We start from the raw sequence: 24,180 nt of genomic DNA, 5'->3' as shown, positions 1-24,180 counted from the left end.
GCACAAGTGACATCATTAGCCACCAACAGAAAAGAAGAGTTAAAATGTTTTTGGTACTGGTAATATTACACTAATAATCAGAAAAATGACCTAATCAGAATATAAAACGCCTCAAGGCACAGACTGAGGTAATATTCACGCGGATATTAGCAATTGATAACCATGCGTATGCTTCATTAGAGCATTTCTGTCTCTTGCAATAACAAAAAGTTGTTCTGTGTACGTAGTGACATGATGCAGAGAGTTTTGTTAGGGACAAAAGCGGTAGAAGAACAGAAGCGGTCCATCGCTAACAACTTGTCTTTGGAGACATTATCAAACTTCGTGATGGTGCATCTTTTGCTACATTTCTAGCAGAACCAATTTGAGGTTGTCAAAAATGCTGTGTCCTGATTCATCTTTTGGGATATGTAAATGATTTATTTCAGGCTGAGAGCGTATTTACAGGACTGGATTGATTGACCGTCTCCACAAGGATTGAGAAGAACTGTTGCAACACCCGAATCCAGTGCAACTTTGACTTAAACATTAAATGTAATTTCACTTGATGAACACAGCAGCCTCACTATTAACTGCTCCTCACTGCTGCTTTTATTACGAATCATCCGCAGGAACAAGACTGTATTTCTGAAGTAGCCTAGCAACCCTTGTGCAACTTTACATGCCTTCGAGCTATATCGGTCTCTTAATAAAATGCAACTGTATGAAGCCGGCGCGGGCGACTGCTGAGCTGGTGTAACACTGTTGCGTTCGTCTCTGATCTACCACAGCGGGTTGCCGCTCCAGGCCAAGAGCACTCCCCGAAGGCCCGCCGCACAAGAACATCTGACGCAATGCCTTTCCGCCTTGTCCTCTAATTGTGCGTCTCAAAATCAATTTATACAGAGGTTATTATCACAACACCCCTCTCTTTGTTTTTTTTTTTTTTTTTTTACACCTCTTCTTTGCGTTACGGCCCGAGGACCATGTAAAAGGAAACCCAACACAAAGGACGGATGGGGGATCTTGATCCGCTCACGCTCTCTCGATCTCCCTCGTGGGTCTTTTTCCATCCTTTCATTCCATTACCACACCCCTCCTACCTTTCATCTCTCGCAAGACCTTCGTCCTCGTTTGGTGCATTCATCTGTGCAGGCATCTACTGCTTCTGCTGCGGGACCACCCCCACTATTGATGGGCCAAGCCAACAATTCCTCAGTTCCTCTTTTACTCTCGTTCTGGACAGTTCCCATGGAAAAGATAAAAGGAGGGAGGACGACGGGGGGGAGGGAATATAATCAGAGTTGAGGAGGACTTAATGTCATGATGTTGGACACAAATGGACCACAGCCATAACCGTGGACCAAAGTTCGGGCTTATAAAAGAGAGGAGACCTGTGCTATAGCAGGTAAGTGTTTTTGTTGGTGCTGGTTGGTAATAATGCGAATCTGGCTTTAAACTTGCGTTGTACTGAACTACTTGTTAAATAAAGTCATTGTGGAAACAGCTTTAGAGTATGAAACAGATAAAGATCACATGTAATTAGAAAGTACAGCAATAGCCTGTTATTAGTACAGGATGGGTTCATTTTGTTAAAACCAGGAAGGTAATTTGTTAAGAAAAAAATAACACAGATCCTGCAATTATTCCACCATTTCAATCTGATCTGCACCATCCACAGGCAGAATGTACGAGCTCGAGCTGATAACACGAAATGCAATCACCTGACATCGCTGTTCTGTGTTCAATGAGGCGTTCTCCACAATAAGCCCGCGGGGCTCTGAAGTCAACCAAACCTTGAGACGAGCGAGAAAGCGCTGACGCGGCAGCGATTGTGATCCTTCAAACGCATTTCTCATCTCGGCAAAGACACAGAGACAAACTCACTGGTTAAATAATTGCTTGATGCCGTTTCAGCCTGCGAGTGGTTAATTTAGCGTTTGTTTGGTTTGTATCATTTATTCATTGCGCTACGTGGATAATTCACGAGTTTGTTGTTGGAGGAGACCAGTCAAAATTAAGTTTTAATCCTAGATCCTATGACTGTTCAATGGAAAGAATGAACGGAGCTGGATGACTCAAATTACAATAAACACTATGCAATATGCAATGACAACTACAAATAAGTCTTAATTCACCTCTACTATAAGGACTAAAACCTGGGCTAATTAAACCTTGGGAGCGATAATTCAAATAGCAAGCTAGGCACAGGTACTAGCACTAAAGTAAAAGCAGCACAAAGGTTAGTTAGAATCTACAGACTTGGATTACCAAGGGTTTAATGGTCCCATCGTGTTCAAAGGCATCTGACTTTGGGATTCATGCTGTTCATTAACGCAACAACCAACAACAGACTGGCCCAACAAAAGTGAAAATATTCGTGCTTTCAGATATGTGACAACCCAGGTGGGGTCGTCACCAATTAGGTTTTCATCAATATTGCGACGTAAATGTTTTTACTTTATGAAACGCTTGTAAAAGAACTCCACCGCTACAACAAGGTCATTTAGAGATTAGACGCAGAAGGCTGAAAATGACTTTCTGTCGTCCTATTTGCAAAAGCCTTAATTAAATCTGACTCTAAAGTGCACGATGACAGTCACATATTAATGACTGATCACGAACCTCAAACAACAAGCGAGGCCGAGCCGAGGAGGGTGTACATAACTCATCAATATTAAGTGTCTGTTATGAGGTGTAAAAGACTTCTGTGAGTAAGTGCGGCTGCCGGAGTCTGCGGATTGCTGCAGGAGTGAAACAACGCTGCATCGCCGACATTAGGCGAGTGACAAACCCAGTAAAATGTTTTAGTTGGATATACATTCTTTAGAGCCACTAATAATCCTAAAAAAGTAGAAAAGTAAACTGGTAATATTGCATGCACAAATTGATGCCAAACCTAGCAGATTAGAAAATATAAATGCCATCACAGTCCAAATCATGAGGCTGTTCGTGTCTCTAGAAATTCCCCAAGGAACCAAAGACAAGAACCAACACATGATGTCAAAAAACGTGGCGTATAAATAGTTGATTGAGACAAGGATGATGAGCCAGTTCAATGAGTCAAATATAAGCATAGCGAGGAAAGTAAGTCCTCAAGCATTGTCTGAAAAAGGAGCAGATGTTCAGGCATGGGAGGGTCAATATCTTCCCTAACCTACCGTCGAACCAGATGGTGGAGCCAGGACGAGGAAAAAGTGTATCCTTTCAGACTCATACAGGGCAAGGCAACGAGGTTACAGCTCAGATAACCATAGATCAATAAAAGTCAGTGGTCGCAGGGAGGAATCGCATGCCCGGAAATGGGGCTGCCCGGGAATCTTTAATGGGCGATCAATAGAGGCGACTGGTTTTAATGGATGGTCAATGGCGCTGGCTGGATGTAATGAGGATCAATCGGCTGGTTCCAGGAAACAGCTGATTGTTTCGGTTCCAGACAAATGGCACCCGCGTTTTGGTCACGAGTGTTTAAGGGGGTGATGTGCTCGTTCGAGTCGATTGGCACCGTGCCCACACAGCTGCGTAAAAAAAAACTGCATCTCTGAAACTGATCTCAGTGGAAGAAAAAGAAATAAGTAAAATCCAGTGAAGTTTCTATTAGTCTCAACAGAGACCAGTCACTTAAGACTTCCTGCAGCTCCAACATGTTATATTATACAGAGGAGCAGCCGTCCCCGAAGAAACTACTGAGCTTTCTGTTGTAATGTTGATACATTTACAAAAGAACAACAGCATTTCATCCATGGGATCAATTCACCGCATGTTTTAACAATCAATAAATCATTTCGAGACATATTGCTTGGTGTTCGTGGTGGCGGACGGCGGGGCGAACGAGTGCAGCAGTTATTGGTTTTGGAAGCCGGCAGCTTCCTCTGTAAAGCCACAATTTCAGCACGTGTTATTGTTAAATCAATGTGGTCTTTAGGCCGAACGCTCAAAATTTACAAGCAGGCAACTGTGGAAACGACGGACGCAGCTGATAAAGAACAGCAGCCTCCGGTTACAAACTCAGTTCAGTCCCCTGCATTCAAATTCAAAATTTACATGCAGGTAATCATTGTTAAAGTACTTGTTGTAAAGAGTTTAAGCTTTGCAAACGATGGGTAGCTTGTAGCTGTTGTTTGACATGACTTGCTCTTGGAGGCTTTGTCCTTACGACAACCGGGCATAACTTCATGACCACCTTCCTAATATTGTGTAGGTCTCCCTTGTGCCTCCAAAACAGTTGGGATACATCAGGGAATGGACACGGGCCTTCTGAGGGTGGCAACAGGATATTGTTTGTGGAGGTCTTCGAGGGGAGGGGCCTCTGTGGATCATCCCACTAATACTCGATCAGTTTGGGATCTAGTGAATTTGGAGGCCAGGTCAACACCTTGTGCTGTTTTTCATGTTTGTCGAGTTGCTCCCAACCCGTTTTTGTGTTTGTGCCTGCGTCAGGCTGCATCCCTGCATCGGTTTAAAGTCCCACAGCCTTGTCACGCTTTAATGCAGTGATAACGTATCACCAGCAGGAGGAGTACTGGGCACACAATAAAGCCAACACTGATATCCCTTCTTCCATGCACACACAGTTTGGATGCACAAACCACGACATGCTGCAAAACTCCAGTGAACACTCACCTACCCCTTAGTCATTATCAGTAACACTCACCTAAAAAAAATAAAATAATAGCTTTATGTAATTTGTTTCATCACTGCCAGCTACATATATATATACTCTGGTATTTATTGCCTTCACAAAGACCAGGTGTTCAGCAGCATGAGGGCAGGTCTAGCTGACCTTGTTTCAGATATGTGGCGGAGAAGCATGCGCACTGCCACGTTTCAACCAGCTCACCTCTCACTGCATTTACACGTGTCTATAATCTGACGTCTGACGAGGAGCCCTCAGTTAGAAAAACGTTAAATTGTCTCTGTGACAACCTTGTTTTTTTTTTTTGATCTGCATAGTTTAACATTCAAAATGATGTTCAATCACCAACGCGCACATGTTTTGTGGGAAGCCAAATGTGGCTGGCAGAGTCTGATAGGAGCTCCTGATGATGCTGCACAGGAGGCGCTAATCAAAGACACAAGTGTGTGTAAATAACCCAAAGCTTTTAAGCTTTTATAAGAAGTAAAGAAGGAAACCACTGCCTCACCTTGACAGCATACTGAAACTTATGTAAGGCGTACAGTAGCTCGGCAAAACGTACTTAACCTGCTAATCTATTGCTTAAACTCGCTCCACTTAATGATTGCGTTTTGGTGGTTTGCCAGCACTCCTCTTGGATATTTGAACTTTGTTGTACAGAGCGATGCGTGTTCAGAGCTGGATCAAATGTCTGTGCATCACAGAAAATCCGAGTCTCTCCTGGTCCTGGAGGCAACTTATAAAAGTGTGATGTAAAAAAAAAAATATAAATCCAGACTGAAAGTCTATTCTCAGTAGAGGCCAAGTAGTTAAGAGAAGCAGGCTTAGGGAGGTTAGGGTCACTGCTTTCAATCACTGGACTCAGAGAAAGAAAATGTGTGTGGGTGGAGTGAATGAGACGGCTGGAGTGCCCTCGAGCAAGGCACCCAACTCCTACAACTTCCTCCGAGGCGCTGCATGTGGCTGCCCACTACTGCGAGTGTTTGAACAGATGGGTAAAGGGCAAACAAATAAATAAATAATGACTCGAAGTGTCGAGAAACTTTGGAAATGAAATATATGTGCATATCAATGAAACAGAGCACGGCATGTAGTATGTGGATATTTTTAACGGTCTTATCTCTCATTCTTTACTCGCCAATTCAACACAAGTGGGCTGTTGCACCCATTATCAAACGCATGTGTGACATCTGTCCGCAAGACGCCGCTCCGCGCAAATCAGCGACGGGTGGTAGAATTTCACACTGTCATTATTCAGTGACCGAGCTTCTGCCACAAATAACTCCCAGGGGAAACAACTTACATCACGGGAGAGGAATGTAAACCGAGCTTCATGACATCGCCGACCGCCAAGCGGTTGTTGTTCTGCTTTCCCACCATTATGGTAAGCGTTTGATTTACGGACCTTTTTACCAAAATGCAAGAGAAGACCACCTACGAGGATTACGCAACAGAAAACAAATAACCCATTGAACAGGACTATTTGGAAAGACTGACAAAGAATAACATTATTTAAGACGGTAAAAACTTGAATCTACACTAACAACACAGTGCTACATTATTACCTCATGCTGTTACAAGGGCTTAGTCAATCCCTCATTGTTTTCATTGCTAAATCACCACCACAAATAAACAAGGCTCTGAAAGACTGACCATTAACTGATGTAGATACGAGTCAACATTTACTAGGTATGTGGTATCAAATGGCAAAGAAGATACACAGATAAAACTCTTAAATTACAGCTGCTCTTCTTCTCCAGTACTCGCTCTGCAGCCATTCAAAAAAAAAAAAAAGCATTGCAGAGAGTGATTATAATACTTGCAGAGAAGGTGCTTGTCTTCTAATGCTTTTCCGTCCTCTGTTAAACTCATCAGTGTTTAAAGCCTTTTAGAAACACAGGCAGCCCAACCACACTCATAATCATAGCACAACAGCGGCATTGCTGGTGACAAAAGAAAATTTATAGACTGTTCAACATCTCCCGCTCTCGCTAGCTGGCCCGCAAACAGTGTAATTTCTCTGTTATGCCACTCTTAGCAACCGAGCCTGCAGCGTCGCGCTCCAAGCCAAACCCTACATCAGCCGTGCAGAATGTGAATTACAGAGCGCCGTGCCAACTTGACCCTGGAAACTGGAGGCCAGAGATGACTCCAGGGCAAACACTGATCCAGCCTCCCATGACAGGTGGATATAAAGTGGAAATAAGCTGCCGGGCGGGAATGAATAGCTGAAGCAGGAGTCTCGAAATTAAATTACCTAAGGGCCATGGGCCAGGTTGTATTGCAACAAATATCTCCCCCGGAGCCAAACAGAGCAACGTTATAAAAGAGACATCTGTAAAACTGTTGACAAGAGTTAGAGTTTCTCACACATAAAGGGCCAGAGGGCAAAGAGCTGACACAACAGACTTAGGATTAGATTTTTTTCTTTTTTCTTTTCCTTGGTTAAAATCAAATGTACAATATGACTTAAGAAGATGTTGTTACAGTTATCACAGGAGCCATGACTCATACTGTACAGTGTAATTTAAAGGGTGTGGCTATAAATAGGAACCAGGAGTCCTGGATAATTAGTGCACATGTGGTGTGTGATTGTACGTTCGGCGTGGCAACACCTCAGTGGCAGCATCGGATCAGCTCATACTTTTACTGAAATTATTGCAATGCACAAAATATAATCAGACATCTGAGTGGATTGTGTGTAGGAGGCAAAAGGACAGCGGACGTTCTGAGGACAAGGTTATCCGCACACTTCTTGTGGTGATGGTGTGTTGTTACATTTCTGAGGAGGTACACATCAGGCTGTTGTGCTGTGGCTCAGTAGGTAGTGGAGTGGGGAAAGATGTGTCATTGTTACTGTCAAAGCACTTTGAGCATGCGGAGAAGAAAAGCTCTACATAAATCCAACACCACCTATACAATACCCGTCTTGAACTTGCTTTTCTGTCGGTGCGTTTGTCCTTATTCAGACATTATCTGTAGTGTTACAGAAAAGTTACAAGGTCTGACCTAAATAACATTTGCAACTTTCAGACAAAATTGACAAGTGATGTTATTCAGACAGGGACACATCATGTGAAACTTCTGCCAATTACCAGAATATAATTTAAAAAAATAAAAATAAAAATACACATATGCCCAATCAGCATTTCAATAAAAGTTGTAAAATCACTTGCCAGTTCATTAGCCACAGTAATTAAAATGAAAATACTGTAATATAACAGTCCACCGCTAAATCTTCACAAAGGTTATAGGTCAAAGATATGTTGTGTCCTCTGGGTTTTCCTTTTGGAGGCTGCAGGTTTGTACCAGTATACAAACCGTTATAGGCTTTTTGGTCCCATGGATTGAGGGGAGGAGCCTCTGTTATTCCAATGCATCCCACAGATACTTGCTCAGTTTGGGATCTAGTGAATTTGGAAGCCAGCCTTGTGCTGTTTTTCATCTTTTTTTGAGTTACTCTTTTGTGTGGGTGTGTATGTGTGTGTCATGCTGCATGGCTGGTCTGGTCTAGTCGGGTGGGACGTGTCTAAGTATCCATCCACACGAATGCCGGGCGCGAAAAGTTTCACAGCAGAGCGCTTAATCGTCGCGAGATGGTCGATGTTGTTTACCTCTCCCGTCGGTGGTCATAATGTTATGCCCGATTGTTGTATTCTGAGGGCGGCCAGTGCCCTTTTGAGCAGAAAAGGGCAAGGCAGGAGTGATGTGCAGGCACGCTGCCCTGGGCGGGTGCACGGATAAATAAACAAGAGAAGGCCAGCCACATGTGAGGCTGCCAAGCCACCTGTCAGCACGCAGGCCTCCGCGGGGCAGCCCTGGCAGCCATTGTTAAGGTCGACTCTGGCTTCGAGCCAGAACTTTAAATTTTGAGGTAATTTCACATGGCTGATATTGCGTGGGAGCGTGCTCGGACGTCAGTAAGCGTGCGCTCGTCTAGACGCCGTGTGCGCTGAGGAAAGAACGCAGCCTGACTCATGTCACCTGTGTCTGTGTGTGAGTGAGAGATTTGTAAGGTGTTCAGACCCCGTCGCCATTAGTCACCTGAGGGCCGTGGGCAAGGAAACAGCAGCACGCCACACAAACACCGTCAGATGGGAGGAGAAAAAAAAAAATATCCAAGGAAAACACACCCTAGGCCACCACAAATACATGCTAAACTCAACCACTCACATCAACTGCGTCTTGACCTGATACATACCCAGGGCTAAACATACTCCAGCTGACTGATGAGGTCTCTCTTTAGTCCACTAACTCACCTATTTTCCAACCAACGACAAAACAAAAGAAGATCTTTTTGCAGCCGTTTACGTTGTAACACCCAGTTTTAGGTGCCGTCTCACCTAAAACACATCCTCAGCACTTGTTTAAGAGTTTCCATTGTCTCTTCCTGTAGCTGAAAACAAGCGAAGTGAAGGAATGCAGAGACAGCCAGGACAGCTTCATCGCTCTTCCTGATTGATACGGAGAGGGTATCGAGAGGAAGGGAGGGAGTCAGAGAATGTTACTTGCTTTCTTTCCACAAACGCCCAAGAGAAAAAAAAATAAAAAATACTCCTATGAAGACACCATCCTTTACGTTAGCTTCCACTCTCACAAGGATTTAGTATCTGAGGGATGGTGGACTGGTTTGCTTCCCGTTCGCTCCGTTCATCTTGCGCAACGTTTGTCCCTTATGTACCAGCGCTCAGCTTATTTGGAGAGTCTCAAGGTTGCGCTCAGGCCTTGATGACAACAAACAGATCCTGCCCGCCCGTGTTCCACGTGGGCTTGTGTAAGAGAAAGAGCTACCGGGAAAAACAGAAAGAAGGAGTCTCCCTGCTTTCCTGCTCAGTAACAGCTGCGCTGCAAAAAATAAATAAATACCTACGCGCGGTTAAAACATTTTGGCTAATTGCTTTTTTTTTTCTCAAAACACTTCGAGTTCGAGGACCTTTCGGTTACTTATCTTGAGAAACGCGATCAACAGCTAGGGGATAAGAGGCGCTCTTGGCCACTGTGAGAGCTTGGACTGAAAAAGCAGGGCTGTAGACTGGAGAGATGACATCATTTTTCACTAATATAAACCTGCTTGCTTTTCTGTCTCTGGGATGAGAACATCAGCTCGGAGAAAGTTGGCGGGCGAACAATGTTTAGCTCATGTCATTTACTTCATCGACACACATATGTCACGCACACGTACTCCATCTAGCTCGTATGGTCAATAATCAATCAGTCCTACTTTCTGGAAACCTTCCGTCCGGCTCGCTAACGGCGGTGGCTGTAAATGCGTTAAGAGTGAGACTATGAGATGACATAAGCCTCGCGGAGAGCGATGCCAAACGCAGGCCTATCCGTTTCAGTAACACTAACTGTTATTACAAGACGTCTTCTGACTTTGGATTAGCCCATAGAGGCTTATATTACTGCATCACTTATGAAAGCCACCCCAAAGAAAACAAAACACGCACCAGCACTGTAAAGACTCAATGCATCGCCTTGTTTCACCTCTGCCACCAGAAGCATGTGTTTCTTTTTGTCCCCAATGTTCGGCTGCCACCTCTAATCATTTCTCGTTTGCTGGCTCCCCCTAGGTTCGACTTTAAATCGTGCACCCCCCTTGGTAAAAAAAAAAGCAGCAAAATGGTTTCTAGGAGTCACGATGATATAAAGGACAATATGCGAGACGAGAGGAGGAAGAGGCGGGAGTCCAGACGCACAAGAGAGCGCCTGTCCTGCGATGACTTGCTGTTTCTGCTCAGCATTCTGGAGGGTGAACTACAGGTGGGAGACGACGCCGTCCGCCCTCTGCAATACGCACGATTTTGCGTTCGACTCTGTGAAAAGTCAAGTCACACGCACGAACGAAAGAGTTATTGTGGCTGCAGCTGTCAGAAGTTAATTCAGCGCCGATGTTTGTCTGCGACGTTTCTCACACCAGGCCAGAGATGAGGTAATTGCGGTTTTGAAATCAGAGAAGACGGATTCGGGTCCGGTGGGGGCTCACTACGGCTTCGGCGGACGTGAGGTGGCGCTTCGTGCCTTGCGGAGAGACTCCCTCCGGGCCCAGCAGGACCACTTGCAGGATGTGTACGAAAAACCAAACGCTGAGGTACGAAACAGCCAGCAGTAAGAAACCAGACGCCATATGGAGCGGATAATCAAATTTAATGAGATGAATGCATTAGTGTCTGACAAAAGAGCATCCATTACTATTAATTTGTTATTTTGCCCCACAGGTGTTGCATGTGGTTAATCCATCCTTCTGCAAGGATTACAAATCTGTGAACGGAAGGACTGCCTTTTGCCTTTTTTTTTAAGTTTAAGTTGTATTCCTTCAGGTTAAAGTCCAAAAAATAACAACAACAACCAACATTTCTTTGTACTGCTAGCGCCAGTTTAACTAATGCAAAGAAGTCTTGTCCATATTTATACACAGTCTATGCTACAGATGAACATGCATCTTAGAAATATGGCCGAAACGGTCCTTTAAAATTTCCATCTGGTGTCCAGCTTTTACAGCAATAAGAGTTTCACTTGCCACATCTCCTTCCAATCTAATCTCTTTTCATACCTTGTGCAACACTGCAACAAGTCAAGATTTACTGACACGTTAACCGCATTTTCCCTTTTAGCTCAGTCACTTGCTGGAGGTCCAGAAGCGCTCTTCCAAACGGATGATGGAGCAGCTTCAGGAGGTGTCCCACTCCCACAATGAGGCCCTGCACAGGCTGGAGGAGCAGGAGAAGAGCCACAGGGCTTTCATCCGCGAGAGCAACGGCCTCGGCGCTACGCTGGAGCGGGACAGAGAGAGGTTCGTGCAACGATCCTCGGAGGTTCAAACGAATGCCTAAGAAAAGACAACATTGATATTTAGTAGCTCCCACAAAATTGCTAGCCTGTGTTGTAGCTAATCCCCCCTGATGCAAAAGACATGAGGACTCGTAGCTAGCGTGGGAGAGGATGAGGGATTTAAGCATTCGAGCACATTGGAACACGCCAGACCCGAGCTCTGCGATGTACACTTGTGCAGAATTCTTCTAGTCTATGTTGGTCTGCACGGCTTTTCATGGCTCAGTAAGTGAGCAAAAAGGCGCTTGTTGGCCGCTGAATCTGCAGCAGACAATCGTATGCGACCTCAAGACAGTACTTAGAGTTACTCCACTCAGACACAGTCCATTACATTCTGGACTTGGTTAGACTTTTGCGGCCTGTCTGGCTCTGTTCACTCTCCCTTGTAAACACATAAACATGCACTCACATGCAATTAGATGTACAGTCTAAATTGGCACTCTGCTGCCCAGTTCGACAACACCACACAGCAAAAAGGACGAAGCCTTTCTTTAAACTAAGGGACGAGGGTTTGCCGGTGGGTAGGATGATCCCCCTCCCAAAACAGAGAGCGCATTTAGATGTGGCCTAAGGGTATAGCTGGGTCTGACATGAGGATGGTTCTCCTGTGCAATTTCAGGCCCACAGCAGGGCCGCTTCGTCGAAGTCGCTGGTTGTCTCGGCTCATGTACCACCAGAGTCCACTCTGTAATCTGGAGACTGGACCCGCACTGGGCTCGCAGCCTTGGAAGGAGACTAGTTGTCTGCATCCGTGTGCCAAAACTGAAAACGTTTTACTGATCCACCACAAGCAACACATGCAATTAAAGACCGAAAATAGTCATGCCAGCAGAGTGATTAAGTTTACTAGAATTCTGTCCGTTCGAATACAATGTGGAAACGTTAAACATGCACACATGAAGGCCCTGTGGTTCATCTCGGCCTAATGATGATTAATACATGAGTAGACAGCATGTCTGTGGTGTGGTGTGAACCCTGTGTGGCTCGGGCATTCCTGAGCACACCATATTTTTTCATCTCCTCTCCTGCTCTCTTTTATGTATTCTGCTTAGAGACATAATCTAAAACATCAGACTATAATTCATAACTTGAACGGTCGGCCGAGCAAAGACGCATTTGCGAATATTAGATTTGGTCCGTGGAGGACATCAACAGGTGCACTGTTTTGTTATTGCACTTATTCCTTATTCCTTCGGTTACTTATTGATTCATCGGTTGACAGAGAATTAATCTGCATCAGTTCAGTCAAATATTAAATATCGTTTTTCAAGCAAAGACCCCAAACATTACCAAGTAACATCTTTTTAATTTGAGTGGCTGTGGTTTCTGAATATATTCTAAACCACAGGCTTCGGAGAATTCTGATATTTTCTTTGGGCAAACGATTAAATGTTTAGGTTTTAAATTAGATGAATAAAACATGTTGCTGCTCTACTCTAATCATAATCCTCGCTGCACACGAACAATCAAACCAGCTACCCGAGCTATTTCCTGTATGTATACTGGTATATTTGTTGTACAAAGCACAAGACGAGCCCACGAGTTCATTTTCCCTCTCTTTACATTCCCAACTACACTCCAGCTTCTTGAGTTAGAGCTGAGTCAGTGCTTGCATAGTAAAAAAAAAAAGAAAAACACAAGGCACATTGTGATGCGCCCGTCCCTTTGATCTCCTTCTCCAGCCTGTCTCTCTTGCCTTTCGCTTTGCAGTTGCCTAAATATTTAACTGGACGTATTTCCACTCCTACTCCAAATCCTCTTCCACTATCTTTCAATCTCCCTCTCTGTTTCTTTTCAAAGCGTGTGCTTTGAGCCAAAAGAGACACTCAGCCTGGCTTTAAAATCTGCACCGCTCTCCCCTTTTTCATTTCCCTGAGAAAGCAGCTCCATCAGGTGCCATGTGCGGAACAGATGACCTGTTTTAGCTGTAAATTATACAGTAAATTCCAGTCACGCCATATAATCGCTTTATGCTATAGTATGATCCCTGTTGCGTGTCAACGGGCGATTACATCTGCACATCACAATGCCAATGTAGCGATCTGGTCATTCCGACTTATCCGACTATCCGAACACGCTTTAAGCCTGTGTGTGTGTGTGCGACTCCTGCAGTGTGTCACGAGGCTGACGGTATCTCAGCGTTAACCGCGCACACATGTTCATCACACAAAAGACATCCATGATGTCATCTGTCCGCTCGCAATCCAATCACAAACGCTTCACAGACTTTACACAACACCCACGAAGCACTTTTGAATCAATCATGTTTTTATTTCCCAACTGATGTGGCTTTTTCGTCACTACGTCATCACTGAGTGCTGCTGATGCATGAGAGAACTGTACATGATCTAGAAAAGGGACCCTGAACAGGATGGTTAGTGATATATATATATATATATATACAATCTAGAGTGAGCGTAATTAGCACGCATCACTTCGGATAGTACACTGAAATGCTACACACCGATCAGCCACAACATAAAAACCACAGACAGGAGAAGTAAATAACAGCGACCATCTAGTGATAATACAATGCTCTGCTGGGAAACTCCTGGACCGGTTACTTGGACATGTACCACCCACCCTAGACCAGACCAGGCACCCACACCCCATAGCAATGAAGCTCCTTTATGTCAGCAGCCAGACACACACACAGAAACACTTTAGGAGCAAACTCAAAATATGAAAATACGAAAAAGGTGTCGACCCGGCCTCCAAACTCACTAGATCCCGAACTGATCAAATATCTGTGGGACGGACTGGAACAAAACTGATCCACAGCCTCAACCCGTACGACCCAAAGGCCCCAACTAACAACATTATGTTGGACACCCCTCAGAAGGTCCATTCTCCGATGCGTCACAACCGTTTTGGAGACCTACACAATATTAGACAGGTGGTTTTAACGTTGTGGTTGACTGGTGTAAGCATCAAGTAAGTTTTAAGAGATTTCTGTAGCTGTAGATGGACCATGAGTCACAGAAACGGACGCGTTCATCTACAGAGACTCACCAGTAGCACGGTTAGCGAACAGTCGACCGATCTAACAACCCTACTGCCCGGTTAAACATGGTGGAGGAAATATCCTCTCGGCTGTGTTCAAAGGAAAGGGACACGCTAAACTTGGCTGTGCCCTAGCGGAAACACACAGCTGTTCTGTCCATTCCTACCACTCCAACGCATCCACCATCTGCCCGCTCAGCCAATAATGTGTCAGGAGATGTCCATAAATCACCACAGGTTTGGCGGCGCATCAGTTCAGAGCAGAATTGAATCTCTGATTGCAAGCTGTTGGGCCAATTTATTAGGTATACCGAAAAAAAAAATCAGATGGGTTTAGTCGTAGCTTTCAGATATATAAAACATGTTGATAAATGAAGAGATGAAAGTCGGGGCAGGTTAGCTGCTGAGCTGCTTTTCTTTTTGCACCTTCAACATGCCATTTTTTTTTTTTTGACCCTATACAACAGGGTTTGAGGGTGTTTAGTGAATTTACTTGAGAGGAACTGGAGCACCTCCTCCTCCTCCTCTCCCCCCCATGGGAAACAAGATCTCATGGTTTGGGAGTCGGTCAGTGGACAGAAATTGGAAGGAATGAGGAGGCTTTCTCTCACACATTCCACAAGAAACAAGAAAAGCATCTCAAGTAACACACACACACATCTCTCCAGCTTTTTCTTGCAAAAGAAGCAAATGGTCAAGAGAAAAAAGTTGTTTCATCAACCACACCCTCCTCCGATCTGAGCCAGCTACTAAGGAATGCAGATGATAATGAGTTTCCAAGTGTAATAGTGTTTTGTATACACCCATTAAGAAGAGGAGCTGCAGTAGCAGGAAGTCTTCAGTAGGATTTAAAGTTCCTATCTTGATCCTCAGCACCAGGAACATTACTCAGAGTTAAAGATAAGTTTTGCAATGAATATTTTAGAAATAAAAAATCATTTGTGTTGCATTATTTATCCCGTGACACGGACCGGGCAAGTTAAAATATCCACTAATGAGTCAACGAATCAAATTTAAGTTGTTTATTCAGATTTCTAGATGGTTGTAGGTGACAAACTGTAGACTTTGTTCTTCATATGTTATCACCTCCACCTCACCAGAACCAGCAGGTCTAACACAACAGACCTGCATTGACCCCGCACGGGCGAAGGCTACACTTATTTTTAATGTGGCTAAATTAAACATTAGACATGCCTCTCGGTATAATGCATTAGCAATGCTCTAACTCAATTTAAACATAACATAATCCTCCCCAACAACAGCAGCAGCAGCAGCAGCAGCAGCAGCAGCAGCGCCAACATTAGAAAACCCCCATTTTATACCAAAAAACAATTACAGATGAAATGTTATCAACAACAGCAATCACTGCCTTTTCGAAACATGCCCCCACAGTCGCCCTGTATCAATTAAGGGATTAAAGCGAATGCCAACCAGGCAGAGAATACAGGCTTTACATCACTAACTGGCACCGTCAGTGACTTTCAAATCAAGGACGACTGATTTTGCTGAACACCGAAACGCCGCTGCTACGAAATGCGTAGCATTAGAGAAGAGCAGCCGAAGACGGAGCCGACAGAAACTTTCAAATGTTGCGTAAACATCGTTTGCACATTTTTAAACTGAAGGGTTTTTAGCGGGCGAGCTTCGCTTTTAGCGCGAGACACAGCACGGCAATTAGCATTAGTCTTTTTCTGCTGCACACATGTTTGGCACTGTTGCGCAATCCTTCACTGCATATCAGGAATATGGACAAACTGTCTGGATATTTACGCGTGGTGAGAAAGGCTTGTGAAAATAACTGTCTAAAAAGTGAAGTTTAATTGCACCTTTTTGGCTGTTTTGCAAATTCTTGTGTGATGGCAGCATGACACTGGGGGAATAGTTTTCTTTTATTTGGGGCCTGCATGGGTTTGCTTGACAGAAAGAAATACCACTCGAGGTTTATTTCCCTGTGAAAGCTGGAACTAGGAGCCATAGTGCGAATAAGTGCTCCCAGAGGGGAACATGACCAGACCTATATTTATACGTTCGGCTCTTTGCGTCTCTCTGCGGGCATTTTTTTTTTAGAACCGTCATCTGACGAGCTACAGCATCGACGCTCGGTCGCGATTTTTTTTTTTTTTGTCGTTCCTTCATTCGAGCCATTCATCGTTCCCCGACTCGAGTGGACGCCACCGAACAACACATGGTAATTGAAGATATTGACGACAGCATGATGAATGACAAAAGAAAATATGCAACTTCATAAAGTCAAATTAAAAAAAAAAGGCAGGATGAGGGAATAAGTGACAAAGAAAGAGATGTAGAAATGGTGTGGGGAGGAGAGAGAGAGAGAGAGAGAGAGACATATGGATGTAATTGAGGGCCGATGAACTGATGATGTCATCTCCCAGTCAGGTTATCAGGCTCCAGGCAAAAACAGCTACAACTCACAAAACATGTCTCTCTTCTTAAAACATATGGGGGCTCCACATGCACACACAGCGTATAAGGCTGCACGCATTGCTTCCAGGGGCTGGAGCCGCAGTTCCCCGAGACACATCAAGCCACTTATGTAGCGTGGTTAACATGTTTGCTCAGAACTAATCCTGTAAACTGGAAGAGTTATCCTTCGGAGTTTGAGTTGTGATTGGAGAATGAGTTTTCTTCGCACGCACACACACACACATTTCTGTCCTTCCCATTAGCCTCTTTGGCATGGCTGCACAATGACCTCATTGGCAATGGGCTGAACTCCAGCAAACACACACATGCACACACACACACACACAAGCAGCAGAGCCTGTACAGTCCCATATAAGGACTTGCTGATGATGTAATGGGCGCCACTGACTGAGAGTGAGACTCGGTGCGCGGAGCACTTCTCATAATGTTTGGTTTTCCTGATGGAATGTCCACATCACTGGGATCTCCGGGAAAGGGAGAGGTGAAGGAGTAGAGACAACTTATTCTCTGAGGATTTTTAATTATTATTTTTCTTTTTTCTTCACAAAAAGGAACAGCTGAACTTGCACAGGTAGGAACAAAACACGGGTGAAATAGCGGAGAGAAGGACGAATGCATTTAGGAACATTTGTCTCTTCAAAGCTTTTTACTGCAAGATGAGCTGATGTGGACGAAGTCGGCTGCAAAGAATAGATAGAGATGTGTTTTCTAATGCAAAACAAACATCAACTAACCAAAAGAGGAATTTAAAAAGTGCAGGATTTTAAGGTAGAAAACCAGCTCTCACACTGAACCTTTACTCTGAAGACTGATTGCATCTAAACTTTAAGCTTTTGGTTTGTGCAACACTTTGCTTTCATAAGACGTTGCATAAAAATCAAAACTAATAACACTTAATGACTTGAGGTTAAGCTAAAAAGTCTAATAATTAAAGCACAACAGAAATGTTTAGCTTTTGATTTCCCAACAAGTCAACTACCCCATTTACATTTTGCTCATTTAATCCACCCACACACACACATGAAAGCTGTAAAGAAACAGAAGTTCAAACGCTCTACGCGTTATTTCATTCTTCTTACAGATGTTATTGACATATCAATAGCAACTTCCCACTGGCTATTCATCAAACATTAAATAAAACGACTCAAAACATCTGAAGTACAAAATGTGAAAGTTAATAACTACACTGTAAAAAAAAAACAGCTCTCTGGAAACCGATAGCAAATCATTCAAAGTTAAAAAAGATGTTGAAGAGAGTGTTTCAGGCATAAAATATTTGACAGAAATATAGAGTCTGAATAAGATTGCCGGCATGTAAGGAGTGACAGCACTTGGTAAAAGTAGCCTGCCTGTAATTACTGGAAGGACGGGGGGAATTCCTCCCTCTCCTAGCTGGAAATCGGGTTGCACTGGAGGTGCACAGAAGGAGGGTGATTGGGTGTAGTGTTGAGGGTACTCAAGGGTAGAACAACTCCTTAATTAACAAACGCTCCCTGCCAAGGGACCATCTGCTGTTAGTCAAGACGTTCTACAGCATGTTTGCTGTCTAGAGAGAGATACACAACAACAAAGAAATATACGGACAATTTGCATCTTGTGTTTTACAGTCGTGTGTACAAGAAAAAAAATTGGAGAAAGAAATTTGAGTGCTTTTCAAATTTAGTTTAGTTTATGCTAGAAATACACAACTTGTGATTTTTTTGTGTGTGTTCAAGAAATTTAAGTATAAACACGAGAAATATATGTGGATCTGAAATGAGAGTCAAAACTAAATGTTTCACACAAAGTGTCCTTTTCTTTTTTTCTGCACAGACTCAAGCTCCTGCTCGTAAAGGAGAGAGAATATTATGAAATAAAGGAGGGAAAAAGCGAAAGAGAAGTATCAATCCTGAAAGGGGAGCTGTCCAAGCTGAAGGCCTTCGCGGCGCTGGTTGTGAAGGAGCAGCAGCGTTTGAGCAATATCCTGGAGGGGCAGAGACTTCGTATCAAGGAACTGACCGCTACCGCTGACCACATCCAGCAGGAGGTCTGGGCTCAGAGGCCCGGCGCAAAGGTGGAGCAGGAGCTCAAACCCCTGCACCTCAGGGTGGAGCAGCACAGTCGAGTTTCCGTCTTCCACCAGAGCCAGAACATCATGTCCGCCCCGAGCCTGCTGTCGGAGGTGGAAGTGCTGAGGAGACGGGTGGTGGAGATGGAAGGGAAGGACGAGGAGCTGATACGCATGGCGGACCAGTGTCGAGACCTTGACCGCCGGCTGGCTAAGGAGACGAGCCACTGCCGTAGCCTGAAGGTCGAGGTGGACAAGCTCAACTGCAGAATCAGCGAGTTGGACAGGATAGAGGAGGCTTTAGGCAAGAGCAAACAGGACTGCAGCGTCCTGAAGAGCAGCTTGGAGAGAGAACGAGAGGTTAGCACGATGCTGTCCGGAGAGCTGGACGCGCTAAGAGCCAGGGTGAGAGAGCTGGAGGCCGCGGAAAATCGACTGGAAAAGAGCGAAATGATGATCAGGCAGGACCTGGGGAAGCTCAGGTCACTGACTGTGGCTTTGGTGGACGACAGAAAGAGCATGGGCGAGAAGCTCCGGCAGGCGGAGGAAAAACTCAGCAGGAAGGAGAACAAAAGAAGTGAGCAGGATAATTTGGCAACGATGACAGAGATACTGAGGGAGGAGAGGCAGCAGACGCTGAGGTCTAAGGCAGAGTTAGAGGAACAGGTTAAGGACATAGTGAGGGAAAGGGACGAGCTCAAGGACAGGCTGAAAACAGAAGAGGGGAGGAACAGAGAGCTACACAGTAAAATAACAATAATGAAGAAAAAGTTACAGGTCCTGGAAAACAAGAAAGAAAAAGAAGACAAGTACACATACAACTCCGTTTCAAATAAAGCGACTCACGCTTTCCAAACGGAGGACAACAAAGTTAAAGAACTCACCCAGGAGCTAGATAAACTGCAAAAGAGACTCCAGGACAAGGAGGCGCTGGAGGGAGAGTTGATGAAAGTGGAAGAGGACTTTGAGTCCCTGGAAAGGAGGTTCAAGGATGAGCAGAGGAGGTCCAGACTCCTACAGGAGGAGCTCGAGGTGGCGCAGAGGGAGCTGTCCAGGTACGAGCAGGCAGAGAAGCAAGAGGTCAACCAGGAGCACCTCCTACTTTGCCGTCTTCAGAAGGAACAGGTCAAGTCCAGGCTCTTGACCAGGGAAGTGGAGACCCTGAAGGAAAAACTCCAGAAGCTGATGGGGACAGAGGAATCTATCTGCAGGGTCCAGTCGGATCAATCCACACTGCAGAGAAACCTGACCCAGCAGGAGGCCAAGAACAAAGATCTGGCCAAGGAGATAAAAGAACTGACCGGTGAGCTGGACAGGTACAAGCAAATCAAGAATGTGACAACCGGCGCCAACAAATATTTTTCAAACCATCTTCAGACCACCAAAGAGGTTCAAACTGAACCCGTAGAGAGCGTGCTACCCGACTACAGTGGACACAGCGAGAGACGAGATGAAGACGGTGACAAGGACCTGAACCACAACCCCGAAGCCATAAACAGACGAAGCGCTCTGGTCAACAGCTTGAACAGCGCAAACAACAACGTGAGCCAGTACAGCGGCCACTCGGGCGTTGACATGCATCAAACGGTAAACGGGGATGTGATGATGCTGACGCACCCACCAGGGCAGCCCTTGCACATCAAAGTAACGCCACATCACATACTCAACACGGCCACACTGGAGATCAGCAGCCCCACCGGAGACGCAGCCACCTCCTACACCAGCACAGCCGTCATCCCAACAAGCGGAGCGTCGCCCAAGCAAAGGATAACCATCATCCAGAACTCCGGCCCGTCCGCCCCCAGCACCAAGAGTCCCTCGTCAAGCCCCGACCGCACCATCTCCCCAATAAACGGGACACCCACCTCTCGGGTTTTAAGTCCGAGTTCGTCGCGCTCCGTCACGCCCGACCACACCAGCTCCCCCATTCAGATCGTGACGGTCAGGACCTGCTCTCCAGAGCCGGCGGACGCCGCAAACCAAGACGTCTTCTGCAAGACTCCGGAGAGGCAAAGCAGCTGGCAACATCAGAAGTCCAACAGCACCAACGCAAGTCCGAGCATAATCACGACAGAAGACAATAAGATCCACATCCATCTGGGGAGCCCGTACATCCAGTCTCTGAACGGCGTGACCAACGGCGCCCCACAGCCCGTCGGGCCGTACTATCTTCGGCACGAACAAAGGACTCAAGTACTTGCAAATGGGTGTCACGTGAAAGGTGTTGGAAAGATTACGAGTAGCATCACCATATCGCCAGCTAACTCTCGAGGATCGCACTCCTCAAATTTTACAGTAAGTGGCCTTTGTGATTAGGCGATGTTCTGCTCCCAGTCACATTTCCAGACTAGACAGCAAATAAAAACAATCCCACCAAGAGTCGGACCTACTTACTACTTCTCTAGGTAACGTGTCTCTAGACTTTACTAGATTTATCAGCCTTTTATTACCTGTATGACATGCACTATTCATAATTCTCTGATTCATTTCTGTTTTATTTCTGTTCATTAAAACTGTTTGTGTTGTTTTAATTCATTCATCTTGTATTCTTTCGGGGGGAGCTGGGTTGCTGGTCAGTTTAAAAAATAGGTGGAATAAGGAAAGTTAGTTAACACTGAATCCTGGTTTGATAAATTATTGGGATAGAAAAGGTTTAGAATTTTGCAGGGCATATTTTAATGAAACCCTCTTTATTTAGACACAATGAAACCCAGAGTAGTGGCGGGACTGTTCAGGTTTTATGATGAATGGACCACAAAAAACATTTTTGAATTTCGGTAAATAATTATGAATGTTTATAGAAATTCTCTGAGAATTACTCAAGTGAAATTGACAACAGATGTAAAATCAAATCCTCCTATTTCCATGAACACATTGTGTAAAAGTCATTCAAAACAAACCATAGTGTTTAGAATATGCCAGCAAAAACTCCTAATTCATGGATAAATGAAAGACTCACAAAGCTACTTTGAACATTTCCTGTTTTGATTATCAGACACCTGCAAAAAGAACAAGAAAGGATTAAAGTCAAAACTAGTAAACTGCCTGTTTATCACCGACCAAACATTTATTTATTTATTTTTTTAAATATGTTCTTGTCATAATGGTTATTATTTAACTTCCAACCAATCGACTGCAAGACCAGGATAACGATTCGGACTACTAAAAGGTAAGGAAGCAATTATAAAAGGAAAAAGGAAAGAACAGAAACCAAAACAGAGAAGACAATTTACTTCGGAAAAATTGAGCATATTGTTTCAGGCAAAAGAAAAAGTTTAACCCCCAAACATAAAATAAACTACGTCGAAAACAACAGGAACTGATCGACTATATAAATTCAGTTCAGACACATCCTATTCATGGTTTTAATTGAATATTATCAGCCTTCATTGTTTTAATCAAACATGTCAAGCATAATACGCACATTCTTAAAAAGCGCCACCTCATAAAACGTACAGTTATATAACGTGGCAAAGATAAATGGCCCGAGACACCAACTGGGTGTTAAGTAGCTATAATAAATTAGATCGAGTTATGAAAGTCACGGTGAATTGTGTCATCGAGATAAGAAACTAGCTGACATTATTGGGAGATGTGCCATAATGTCTCTTGTGGCAGGCGGGGCTGGCAGAGAGCCGACATAACGAGCATATGATGACAAATGCGGAGGAGCATTAACTACCCTGACATCACCGGTTGGCGAGGTGGGATGAGGCAACCGGTGACAGGCTGGGGCTTGACGGAAGTCCTCACGAGAATCAGTGTAAGCACTCGGCCGCGACACACACATCTCCACAGGAGTTATACTTGTTCTTTGCAAATCTCTGCTACATTCTTAAGACTTCAAAGTCAATCCCATGCTCTATCTAACAGGCTTCAGCTCCCCTTTTCTGCCATGTCAATTTTCTGTCAGCCTCTGCTGACTTTTTCTGTCGAGCCGTTCCACGATACAAACGCGATGTAAGATGAGGTGTCAGTGAGGGTAATGGGGCCAACCTACAAAAAAATCAGCTGCACAAATCCTTCGATGTAAAAAGTGCAGTTTTTTTTTTTTTCACGAGTAATCACATAAAGGTATTAATCTGGAATGTGCTGAAAATGCATTTCCTCTGCAATTCTTCTAAGATGGGCCAACTTGTCAGCAATAAAGTATTTGCTGCTGTATGTGCCGTGGTGCAGCTAAAGCAAGTCACGTTAAGCCTTGTAATGGAAGTCATGTTTGTGGAATACAAACTCTTCACAAAATAAATCTGGAATAGTAAAAGTCGATCGGGCAATCCCCTCTTAACGGACAGTTATTTCTTTATTCTCTAATCAGATTGGCACAACGAGGATTCCCAGGACCAACGGATACTCCGCTTACAGGAGGAGCAGAGCTCTCAATACAGGACTGAAAAATGGAAAAGCTCTCAGAGCGCCTGCTGGGAAAACCCCATGACCTCAGAACCACCAAGATGCCAGCAACTACAAGTTCAGCACTGTGGCCTGATCTTACAAAAATAATAAAACTAAATGCAAAAGGGTATGACAGAACAGTGACTTTTTGTTTTTCATGCAGATGACTTTTTAATATAAATGTCCTGAAACACAAAATATGAGAAAATGCTAATAAAGACATAACTATACAGTTATAACTATAACTTTCATAAATAAATGTGGTCATTGTTGCCACTACTGTCATTTTTTTTTACACTGCATTATATATTCATATTATATAAATACATTTCATATATGTTTCTATGTAATGATGCTGCAGTGATCTATCTATCTATCTATCTATCTGGGACAGCAGGAGCCAGTGCAATAATCCATTGACCACACTTCTTTACCTTGACAATTCCTTGCCACTTAATTAGGTACGTTTAGATATGTTTTAATTTCTGAGCCTGTCTTTTTTAGCACTATACAACTGCACTTTGTTGTACCGACGACGTATGTTTCTATTATTTTGACAATCCCATTTTAAATCGGTGAACTAGGCTCAATAACAGGAACACTTTTGTGTTTAATTCAACTCAGTTTAACAGCACACCCACCACAAACTACACATGATGATTAAATTACCCCCCTTTCTAACAACGTTTCAACATTAACAAAACATTACAACAGTCATGTTGTGCAGGACTGTTATATTAGCATTAGATAGATAGATAGATAGATAGATAGATAGATAGATAGATAGATAGATAGATAGATAGATAGATCAGGGTGGTTATTGCAGAGGGGATGAAAGATTAAC

The 24,180-nt window shown here is 44.2% G+C and overlaps 2 protein-coding genes across 5 annotated transcripts in view; one reads left to right on the top strand and one right to left on the bottom strand.

Moving 5' to 3' along the window:
- The window catches only part of cmss1 (cms1 ribosomal small subunit homolog), a 28,784-nt gene that overhangs the window by 3,727 nt on the left and 877 nt on the right, over positions 1 to 24,180 (bottom strand). The gene's annotated exons all lie outside the window — the stretch shown is intronic.
- On the top strand, positions 82 to 23,581 carry LOC125018183 (filamin A-interacting protein 1-like). Of its 3 annotated transcripts, none has more exons than XM_047601936.1 (6): positions 82 to 1,387; positions 10,189 to 10,378; positions 10,536 to 10,706; positions 11,230 to 11,408; positions 18,707 to 21,236; positions 23,260 to 23,581. In XM_047601936.1, the coding sequence occupies exons 2-6, from the start codon at positions 10,238 to 10,240 to the stop codon at positions 23,377 to 23,379; spliced, it is 3,141 nt and encodes a 1,046-aa protein (XP_047457892.1). In that variant the 5' UTR covers positions 82 to 1,387; positions 10,189 to 10,237; the 3' UTR covers positions 23,380 to 23,581. The 3 variants fall into 3 exon arrangements, 2 of the variants coding, with proteins under 2 accessions (XP_047457892.1, XP_047457893.1); XM_047601937.1 differs by lacking the exons at positions 82 to 1,387; positions 23,260 to 23,581 and adding exons at positions 4,988 to 5,999; positions 22,560 to 23,225; XR_007113922.1 differs by lacking the exons at positions 82 to 1,387; positions 10,189 to 10,378; positions 10,536 to 10,706; positions 11,230 to 11,408; positions 23,260 to 23,581 and adding an exon at positions 16,978 to 17,465 and having other exon boundaries at positions 18,707 to 18,846.

The sequence above is a fragment of the Mugil cephalus genome, chromosome 12, assembly GCF_022458985.1.
Source record: "Mugil cephalus isolate CIBA_MC_2020 chromosome 12, CIBA_Mcephalus_1.1, whole genome shotgun sequence".
NCBI lineage: Eukaryota > Metazoa > Chordata > Actinopteri > Mugiliformes > Mugilidae > Mugil > Mugil cephalus.
Note: the sequence above shows the minus strand (reverse complement) of the source record. Positions and strands in the feature narration are given on the sequence as shown.